This window comes from Cebus imitator, unplaced genomic scaffold (genome assembly GCF_001604975.1).
Source record: "Cebus imitator isolate Cc_AM_T3 unplaced genomic scaffold, Cebus_imitator-1.0 Scaffold55, whole genome shotgun sequence".
Classification (NCBI taxonomy): Eukaryota; Metazoa; Chordata; class Mammalia; order Primates; family Cebidae; genus Cebus; species Cebus imitator.
In genome coordinates, this window is record NW_016107370.1 from 6,611,868 (window position 1) to 6,623,242 (window position 11,375).

The 11,375-nt window shown below is 40.8% G+C and overlaps 1 protein-coding gene across 1 annotated transcript in view; it reads left to right on the plus strand.

The window, feature by feature from the left end:
* The first annotated feature begins 5,310 nt into the window (after positions 1–5,310).
* SERPINB13 (serpin family B member 13) overlaps positions 5,311–11,375 on the plus strand; it is a 14,341-nt gene continuing 8,276 nt past the window's right edge. Inside the window, exons 1-3 of the mRNA XM_017528775.2 lie at positions 5,311–5,551; positions 6,753–6,934; positions 7,820–7,876. Of these exons, the coding sequence (XP_017384264.1) occupies positions 6,770–6,934; positions 7,820–7,876 (222 nt within the window). The 5' untranslated portion in view covers positions 5,311–5,551; positions 6,753–6,769. The remainder of the gene's footprint in view (positions 5,552–6,752; positions 6,935–7,819; positions 7,877–11,375) is intronic.

The following is an 11,375-nucleotide window of genomic DNA, read 5'->3' on the forward strand; positions in this document are numbered from 1 at the left end:
CCTATAAACTCTAATATAATTAGAGAAAAACTAAAGTCATTATATGACAACTTAAAGCAAGAGAAAGGTGCAGGATCTAAAGCTGGAGAATGTAATGCCAGTAAAGGATGGTTTGATTATTTTTGAAAAAGATTAGGCTTAAAAAATGTCAAGATAACATTTTTTTACGACCAAAAGGCAGAAGACAAACTCCCAGATGCCACAGGAAAATAATTGAGGAGAAAGGATATCTACTTCGCCACATTTTTAAAGCAGATCAAAATGCCCTATTCTGAAGGAAAAAAAAGGATGCAAATGACATGTATCAGTAAGTAAGAGAAACAGGCATTAAGATTTAAGGCAGGAAGGGATAAGCTAATGCTACTGTTTTGTACAAATACAGTTGGGTTTATAATCAAAATTGTCTTTGTTGATAGCACTAACCCCCAACCCTTGAAGGGAAAAGATAAATACCAGCTGCCAGTCTTTGGATGGTACAAAAAGAAGTCCTGGAATATGAGAATCCTTTTTCTGGATTGATTCATCAGTGCTTTGTCCAGGAAGTGCTTTGCCAGAAAGGGACTGGCTTGTAAAATTCTTTTGCTATTGAACAATGCCCCTGTTCACCTAGAACCTCATTAGTTCAACATTGAAGTCATCCAAGTTGTCTCCTTGCCCCAAAACACAGTATCTGTAATTCAGCCTCTAAATCAGGGGGCCATCAGGACTTTAAATGTCATGACACAAGGTACTCTATGGAAAGGATTGCCAGGGCTATTGAAGAAACCTTAGTGGAAAGAACATGGAAATCTGGAAGGATTATACCACGGACAATGCCATCATTGTTATAGAAAAAACTGCGACAGCTATCAAGCCTGAAACAACAAATTCCTGCCAAAGAAAGCTGCTTCCAGATGTCATGCATGACCTCAAAGGATTTACGACAGAACCAATCAAGGAAACTATGAAAAAGATTGTGGATATGACACACACACACACAAAAAAAAGGTAGTGGGTGAAGGATTTCAAGATATGGATCTTGGGGAAATTCAAGAGCAAATAGATTCGACACCACAAGGATTAACAGAAGACAATTTTATGGAGATGAGTGCGTCTGAACCAGCTCCAGACGATGAAAGAAGACGTAAAGGAAGCAGTGCCAGAAAACAAATTGACATTAGACAATCTGGCAGAAGCCTTCTGATTATTCAAGGCTGCTTTTAAATTCTTTTTGACATGGACCCTTTGACAACACAGGCACTAAAGCTAAAGCAAATTATGGAATCAGGATTGGTACCATGTGGAAACATCTTTAGAGAAATGAAGAAGCAAAAAAAAAAAAAAGTCAGAAATGATAATGTATTTCTGTAAAGTTGCACCAAGTGTCTATGCTTCTCCTGCGCTATTCCACCTTCTTCACCTCTTCTGCCTCTGCCACCCTTGAAACAGCCAGGCCAGCTGCTCCTCTTGCTCCTCTGCCTCAGCCTACTCAATGGGAAGCTGGCTCTGCATCTAAACCAGCAGATACGAAAACCTTTCTCTTTTTGAGAAACACATTTTCATTTTACGCTGAACATGTAGCTCTTATATGGGGGCAGAATTACTATAAGAAAGGCATACTTACATACCCTAATATGATCAGAGAAAAACCAAAGTCATTATATGACAACTTAAAGCAGGAGGAAGGTGCAGGATCTAAAGCTGGAGAATTGAACACCAGTAAAGGAGATGGACTTTACAGATGATGATCTTCCACTTAATGAATAGTAAATACATTTTCTCTTTTTAATTTTCTTAATAATGTTATATTTTCTGTAGCTCACTTTATTTTAGGAATATGGTATGTAATACATATGACATACAAAATATGAGTTAATCGACACTATATGTTATTGGTAAGTTTTCTGGTCAACAGTAGGCTATCAGTAGTTAAGTTTTTGTGGAGTGGAAAATTATACGTTGGTAGTATTTGTCTTTGGTTGTAAACGAGGGGTGATTTTTTGCTCTCTTTATGCTTCCTTTGTTTTCTACAAGTTTTGTATATTATGAATATGTATTCTTGTAATCAAGGCCAAACATTTTCTAGCTTTATTAAAATATTATTGTAAAGGGTAAAAAAAAAATACATATATATATATACAAGCTGAGCATGGTGATGCATGCATGTAGTCCCAGCTACTCAGGAGGCTGAGGTGGAAGGATTGCTGGAAGCCAGGTGCCCAAATCCAGAATGTAACCTGGGCAACATAGTGAGGCCCCATCTCTAAAAAGAAAGTTATAAAAATAAAAAGTTATACCTGGAATGTCAGCTGTGAGGGAGGTCGGCATCGCTAACCCCTGTGTTGTTCAGGGGTCAACTGAAGTTTAGCTTTGCCTGCTTTTGTACTTTATATAAAAAGAATCATATAGTATGCATTCTTTTACATTTGGCTTCTTTTGTTCAATATTGTTTGAGAAGTGTATCTTTTTTTTTTTTTTCGCCTGTAGCTTTAGTTCATTCATTATCATTGCTGTGTAGGATTTCACTGTGAACATACCATTATTTACGTGTTATGCTGTTAATGCACATTTGAGTTTCCAGTATTTGGCTATTATGAATGTTGCTACGGGGCACATGTCTCTGGGTGCCCATGAGCAGACTGTTTATGTTGGGTAAATCTCTGGGCTGAAATTGTTAGGTCTTGGGGGTATATATATATATATATATCCAACTTTGATAGTGTTTTTTGATTAATAAAAGCTTTTAAATTTTGTGTTGTCCAGTTTTTAAATTTTTACTATTATTGTAAATGCTTTTGTGTGTTTCAGTTAGCCTTGTGAACCATTTAAAATGGAAATCTGTATATGGTATGACATAGTAGTTAGAGGCAGAATTTCACTGTGTTGGTCAGGCTGATCTTGAACTCCTGATCTCCTGATCCACCCGCCTTGGCCTTCCAAACTGCTGGGATTACAGGTGTGAGCCACTGTGCCCAGCCGAGGGCTGTTTTTTTAATGCCCTTGTGCCAGTAAGTCATGCTTGAGTTGTGCCATGGTGGGGGGATGGAGTGGTACCTAGCTTCCCAGGTAGGTAGCTCTCCTTTAGCCAAGAAAAGGGCATCTGTGAATTATAAGGCAAAGCATCAACTAGGTAACAGGCATGCTGGCAGATTAAGGAAATCTAGTGGGAACATCGGCAGCATCCACTACAAGATTACATGCTTGAAGAAGAAAAATATTACAAGTCAGTATCAGTAACAGACACACAGAGGTTGGAACAAAACTGAATTATGGAACAGGGTTGGGAACCTATCAATACCGTGCTTCAGGGCGTAACGATTTCTTCTCCTCACTTGTCGGCATAGAAATCACTTTTTAAATGGTTCTTAATCATCAACTATTTTCCACCTCTGGGGCAGTTTTGATCCTAGAAAGACAAGACAAAATAGAAGACGGAGGAGTCCTGTGATGAGAGGCTGTGAAGGCAACTCCTCACAAGAGTCCTGTGATAAGAGGTTGTGAAGGTTGAAAATTAGGTTTAGAGAGAATAAGGATGAGAATCCGTCACCAGATGGAGGTACTTGTATTAAACAAGAGCGGTTCTTGGTGTGAGTGGGCTGCTATAAGAGAGGGAAGGTGTGGCAGGACATGGTGACTCACGCTTGTAATCCTGGCACTTTGGGAGGCCGAGGCCAGCAGATCACAAGGTCAGGAGTTCAAGATCAGCCTGGCCAACACAGTGAAACCCCGTCTCTACTAAAAGTACAAAAATTATCTGGGTGTGGTGGCAGATGCCTGTAAACCCAGCTACTCCAGAGGCTGAGGCAGGAGAATTGCTTGAACCCAGGAGGCAGAGGTTGCAGTGAGCTGAGATTGTGCCACTGCACTCCAGCCTGCACAACAAGAGTGAAACTCCATCTCAAAAAGAAAAAAAAGGAAGGAAAAAGGAAGGGAGGGAAGGTGAAAGTTGTTGGAGAAGTGAGAGGCACTGGCAACATGAATGGTGAAGGTGTACAGGGTGGCAGTGGCAGCTGGGTGGATAGGAAGACCATGTACAGAGTCCTGGAGGGGCCAGGGTTAGGGAAAGAGCAGCGCAGTATGATGGTCTAAGTTTCCAAAGGGGAGCATTGAAGGTGACTGAAGGAAGAAAGACTTGGAAGAAGTGGGAGTGCAAGGGAAAATAAGAATGGTGACTTGATGCTTTCCCAAGACATGAGTGGCTGTTCCCAGAAAAGACTGCAGGATGTAATAGTCTTCAGGAACAGCCAGGTTTCCCCATGAGTGCAGGTAGTAGAGAAAAAGATTTAGTAAAAAGCAGAAGGTCTGTGGAAAGGGCTGGGCAATCGAACAGAAAGTCTAGAGGCCACAGAGAAAGAAATGAGAAGATACAAACTGTTAGGGATATTAAAATATAAAGCATTATTGCTGGCTCAGAGATTTGATGCCACTAAAAAAACCCTAACATTTCCATTTCATCCAGAGTTAAATAAGTGTTAATTCTTTCTAAACTTCACTCAATTTGCAAGATTCTCCATGCCTATTAAAAAGCAAATCAATTAAATATGGTTTTGAGTTTGCTTAAAGAGTACAAATAAAAATATTTTGAAAAAAGCAAATTGTGAGTATGGAGACTGTAACACACGTGACCCGTGCTCTTTAAGTCTGCATATGTAGGGAGGTGTTCCTCTAGGCAGAAGGAAGAGTTAAGATGCTCTTGTAGGAGCTGCTGCCAAGCAACGACAGCAAATCTCCATGCCCTTTACTGAAGATTAAAGCTGAGACTAATCCAAGCACAGTTTCTTTTAATGAACTGGTAGGGCCAGTAGAAATGCTCTGGGGTTGGCAGGAAAAACTGGAATCTAGGGATGTAATTTCCTATTGAGTTTTTTTGGGTAGTGTTGTTTTCCTGACATCATTGAGGGTATTGGGTATTTATGAATTATTGGCATTAGGCACAACCCCTGGTACATAATAGACTTGGTAAATGTTTATTGAATGAATTAAAATGAGATATTTTTATAATGGATGGCTGGAATAGAGAACAAGAATAGGTGTATGTTTGTGTGTGTGTATGTGTGTGTGTGTGTGCGAGCGTGCATGCACATGTTCGCTTGTGTGCTGCTGCCTACACAAACTTTCCTTGTTCCTTTTTCTTGTTCTTTTCTAGCAAGATAGTTTTCTTTCATTTTTCTTCTTTGCATTTGGCACTCCTAAATAATGCGACTGCAAAAATAACCCTATTATAGAGAATGACTTGTCAGGACACAGCTCTGTCCATCTGTGGTAAGTAAAGTATGCATTTAATGTATGTGTTCATCAGGCTATACACCCTTGGTTCCCAGCGTTGGCTGTACATTGTAATCACCTGGGGTGATAAAAATTCTGTGCCTGGTTTCCACCCAAGAGATGCTGACTCAGTTGGTCTGGGGTGGGGCTTTTTTTAAAGTTCCTGAGGAGATTTTAAGGTGCACACAAGGTGCAAAACCACTGCTGAAGCAGATTTGGAGAACTGTAAATTAAGGATCTCAGCTACCTAATTGACATATGCTTCCTAGTTCCTTGCCTAGCCACCTCTGTCTCTCCAAATCCTGAGGTAAGTTCTTATTTTGGCTCCAATTTAAGGCCTTTGTATTTTGAGAACAATGATGTTTGTTGATTTGAAAGAATTACTTTTATTGTGCATAGACTTTCTGGGAGTAGTTTTATTTAATTCAGTTCCTACAGGGCCATGACAATGTATCTTCTTTGACATAAATTAATTCCTTTTATTTCTGAGTTAACTTGTAAAGGATCCCTGCAAGGAAACCTGAAGGTGAAGTGGAAGCTTTGACATCAGATGTGGGATGCTTTAGCAGGGATGAGCCCTTGAGAGCCAAAGGCCGCAAAGTATATGGGCTTTAAAAAACTTTACTTTGCATTAATCTTATTCTTGTTTTAGGATTCCTCCTAAAGCCTTTACTAACTAGTTATAAAGTAGCTGATAATGAAGCAAACATAAAACCTGTTCTACCTATTTATTTTTGGCAGATATTAATTTCTCTTTAAAAATTATTTTTGTGAAATAACAAAAGTATTGCAAGTTCATATACAGGCCTAAAACAATATAGGAAAGTATAAAAAAAGGAAACCCTTTTACCTCCACCTAATAATCCATGACAAGATACGTGGTTGCCGCTTCAGGAAAATTCAGCCCCGAGTCAAGTTTTTAATGCAGTTAGGGAAAGGGGTTTGAGAGATTTAATCAGTCCTGTCACTCTCTGAGCTGAACTGTGAATCAACTGAGAAATAGTGTCAGATAAGGATTCAAGTCTTGGCTTTATTATTGCTAACGTTGGATGGGCGAGCACTGCCTGAATTTGAGGCCCGTGGGGATTCTTGCACCTCCCCCCACCGCCTTATCATGGGTCCCACATCTAGACAAACTGGTGTTGCCTGGACAAGGGCTGTGTCTATCTGGGGAAGCTTCCATGAAGAGGAGGCTGTGGGGTGGCAGAGGCAGGCAGGTTCAGACAGAGAATAAGAGAACAAAGCCATTAAAACATTAACTCTGCTCTCTGGGGAAACAAGAACTGAGTACTCTTGGATGATGGCAGGTTCCATTGGACTGATTGATGTCTCCTGGCAAGAGAAGGCCAAGAGAGGATGTGAAAAGCAGGCAGCAGCGACCTTTCACCAAGAGAGTGGAAATCCCTATATTCCAGATCAATGCCAGAAGAGGAATAGAAGCAAGAAGGGTTCCCACGACGCAGAGCAATTCGAATGTTCAGTTTTGATTGTTGTTTTTGCTGTTCTAGATCTCACTAAAATCGTCATGGATTCATTTGGTGCCATCAGCACTCGACTTGGGTTTGATCTTTTCAAAGAGCTGAAGAAAACAAATGACGGCAACATCTTCTTTTCCCCTGTGAGCGTCTCAACTGCCATTGGCATGCTTCTCCCAGGGACCCAAGGAGCCACCGCTTCCCAGTTGCAGAAGGTTAGTGTGGTTTGAGGGGGTCTTTCTTGTTTTCTGAGCACAAGTTTGTTTGGGGGGTTGGTCAGCCGTCTTGCATTGTCTTAAAAATATGCTCATCTTGACCTGTGGACCAGGAAACAAAACTATCAAGACAGGGAGCAATTTCAGGTCTATCAGGAAAGCCCTCTTCCCTTTCCAAATACCATTGCTCCACCTGCTCTCAGATGCTTAAAATTCCTTTGAGTAGGGACTGGTTGAGTGACCTTGTCCAAAGCCATTGCACTCATAATAAAGACAGAGCATGAAAAGTACTTATGGAAGACGTAACATAATCCCCACTAGAGCAAAAATGACACATCCAAGATGAATACAGGAACAGATAAACCAATACAAGCTCCTTAGAAAAAAATCAGAGGTATTCTTAGTAGAGACAGAGTTTCACCATGTTGGCCAGGCTGGTCTCGAACTTCTGACTCAGGTGATCCACCTGCCTGAGCCTCTCAAAGTGCTGGGGTTACAGGTGTGAGCTTAGCTGGGCATGGTGGTGGGCACCTATAATCCCAGCTATTGGGGAGGCCGAGGCAGGAGAATTGCTTGAATCTGGGGGGCAGAAGTTTCAGTGAGCTGAGATCGTGCCACTTCACTCCAGTCTGCCAGAAAGAGCAAAATTCCGTCTCAAAGAAGAAAAGAAAGAAAGAAAATCAGAGGTAAACATAGACCTTTTCACAATTTTTCAAGGGGAGAATGTCACTTGTATACCTATATGTTTTTCACAATCATTCAATCTCCCCTGACTGAAATATATTCACCTGTATATATTTCACAAGTGTCCACTCTCCTCTAACTGATTCGGTGTGAAGTTCTCTCTTCTCTGAGCACCACAGTAATATTTTCTGTCTCTTCCAGGTGTTTCACTCTGAAAAAGACACGAAGTCCTCAGGAATAAAGGCCGAAGAAAAAGAGGTGGGGAGATATGTTTTACAAACTTCAGTAGAGTTGCATTTTTGATATGGCATGTTTTACAAACTTCAGTAGAGTTGCATTTTTGATATGGGCTCTTTGGGGAAAAGGACGGAGAAAGGCATGAAAGAAGTTGCATTTCTTTATTGTTAAGCAATAATAATCACTGTAGATAAATTATGTTGTAAGGATTATACAATAATAATAACCCCTTAGTATTAAGAAGAGACCTTAGGTGTAATGAACAATGCCACTGTGATAGAACTGGTAAAGGCTAATAGACTGAAAAATTCCCATAGCAGAGTGAATGGGTTTTGGAGTTAAACAGATTTACGTTCAAGTCCTGGCTCAATCACTTAAGAGAGATGCTACTTTAGGCAAGTTATTTATCTTCTTTCAGCCTCTGTAAAGTGTCCAGTGGGGGCATCTGGTAACTCAGCCAGTGGTGGTGGCGGGTAGCATTAGGTGATATAATTGCTAAACTCCACTCATATTTTTAGCCCCCGCTGATGTTGTATGCAGAAAGTTAATACAGGCCCAATGACCTCCTGAGGTCTTTTCCAGCTCCAGCGTTCCAGTATTTCCCACCCACAGGAGAGTCTAGTCAAACAAGGGAAAGGAATAAGCCCATTAGGTCTTCAGGGCTAGCATCAGGAGATGTTAGCACTGTCAGGTAGGGTGCAGCTGCTCTGACAGTAGTCATAGTGCAATTCCAGACCCTCATAAAACCATAGCTCAGATCACCCAGCAATATGAGCTTCTCATTTCACAACCCCAAAGGCTAGGTTGTCTGGGTGGCTCAGTGGCATCTATGGAGAGTCAGGGTTCCTTTCACGGTTTGTACAACCAAGTTGGGTCATATAGGCACTGCAATGTCCCCTCAATTGAGGAGTGCGGTTGTTTTCAGAGCACATTCTTTCTTGGCCATTATAGACCATATAGAACCTTTGTGCAAATCAGAAAAAGCTCATTCTTTTGGATAGCTGCCCTACTCCTGAGTGAAGGGCTAGATGACTGGGGTGGGAACTGAATTTCAGCTTTGTGTAAGGCACAACTTACACATACGTGCTGTCTAGCAGCTTTGCCCATTCCCCAGGATTTTTCTAGGAGCCACAGAGATGTGAAGAAAATAGAATTACTGACTGAAAGGATATTAGGACTGGAATATTTCTTAGAAGTCATCTACTCCAATCTCCTCATTTAATAATTTGTTTAGAGACTGGCTTGACATACACCCATTTGATTATTATATAAATTCAGGGTATTCTGAATCTTGCTTTTAAAAAATGCTGATAAAATCTCAAGACCTATGCACAAAAGGTATAAGGAAAAGTGCAATAAACACCATTTAACCCTTCTTTTCAGTGTAAGAAATAAACCATTAGCAAATCAACTGATGCCCCTTAGGCTGATGTATAATACCTTTGTTGAGCACACCCCCATCTTCTCCTGAGAGAGGAAGTCCCACTATTGTGGATTAGGTGTTCATTATTTCCATGTATTTATTATTTCATTACATACCATATCTTTTTGTCATTATTCTTTGTAACTTGATTATTTTTGGCATAGCATTATGTTTATAAGATTCATCTATTTAAAGTGGATACTTTTAGCCCTAGTTGATTCATTTTTATAGCTATTTCCTCCTTTATTCTATTGATAGGGCAGGCCTGGTTGCTTCCTTCCTTCCTTCCTTCTTCCTTCCTTCCTTCCTCCTTCCTTCCTTCCTTCCTTCCTTCCTTCCTTCCTTCCTTCCTTCCTTCCTTCCTTCCTTCCTTCCCTCCCTCCCTCCTTCCTCAAACAATGCAAAAATGGCCCTTTTAATACAAGCCTCCTAATTTGCCTGAGTGAGAGTTTATCTAGTCTTAAGTTATCCAGTATGGTAGCTACTCATGTGGCTATTGAACACTTAAAATATATCTAGTTTAAATTGAGATGTGCTATAGATATAAAATGCACATTATAGGAGGATTGCTGGCAAGATGGCTGAATAGGAACAGCTCCGGTGCGCAGCTCCCAGCGAGAGCGATGCAGAAGGCAGGTGATCTCCGTATTTCCAATGGAAATACCTGGTTCATCCCATTGGGACTGATTAGACAGTGGGTGTAGCCCAAGGAGGGCAAGCAGAAGCAGGGTGGGGCATCACTTCACCTGGGAAGCACAAGGGACTGGAGAACTCCCTCTCCTAGCCAAGGGAAGCCATTATGGACTTTTTCCGACACTCTGACATTCTGACTCAGATACTGCACTTTTCCCATGATTTTCACAACCCACAGACCAGGAGATACCCTCTGGTGCATACAATACCAGTGCCCCGGGTTTCTAGCACAAAACTAGGTGGCCGTTTCAGCCACAGCAGTTTCTTTTGTCCTCATACCCCAGTGGTGTCTGGAATGCCAGCAAGACAGAACCTCTGAAACCCTTGAAAAAGGGGGCTGAAGCCAGGGAGCCAAGTGATCTGGCTCGCTAGGATCCACACCCATGAATACTAGCAAGCTAAAATCCACTGGCTTGAAATTTTTGTAACCAGAACTGCAGTCTGAGCTTGACCTGGGACATTCAAGCTCGGTGAGGGAAGGGGCGTCCACCATTGCTGAAGCTCAGATAGGTGGTTTTAACCTCACTTGAGTAAACAAAGTTTCTGGGATGTTTACACAGCAACTGGGAGGAGCTGGTTTTTAAAAAGATCAACAAAATAGACCACTAGCCAGACTAATAAGAAAGAAAAGAGAGAAGAATCAAATAGATGTAATAAAACATGATAAAGGAAATATCACCAGTGATCCCACAGAAATACAAACTACCATCAGAGAATACTATAATCCCCTCTATGCAAATAAACCAGAAAATCTAGAAGAAATGCATAAATTTCTGGACACTTACACCCTCCCAAGGCTAAACCAGGAAGAAGTTGAATCCCTGAATAGACCAATAACAAGATCTGAAATTGCTGCAGCAATTAATAGTCTACCAACCAAAAAAAAGTCCAGGACCAGATGGATTCATAGCTGAATTCTACCAGATGTACAAAGAGGAGCTGGTCATTTCTTCTGAAACTATTCCAAGCAACAGAAAAAGAGGGAATCCTCCTTAATGCATTTTATGAGACCAACATCATCCTGATACCAAAGCCTGGCAGAGACACAACTAAAAAACAAACTTTCAGGCCAATATCCCTGATGAACATTGATGCGAAAATCCTCAATAAAATACTGGCAAACAGAATCCAACAGCACATCAAAAAACGTATCCATTATGATCAAATTGGCTTCATTCCTGGGATGCAAGGCTGGTTTAATATACACAAATCAATAATCTATCACGTAAACAGAACCAAAGATAAAAACCACATGACTATCTATAGAGAAGGCCTTCAACAAAATTCAACCACCTTTTTTGCTAAAAACTCTCAATAAACTAGGTATTGATGGAATGTATCTCGAAATAATAAGAGCTGTTTATGACAAACCCATAGCCATTATCATACTGAATGGGCAAAAAC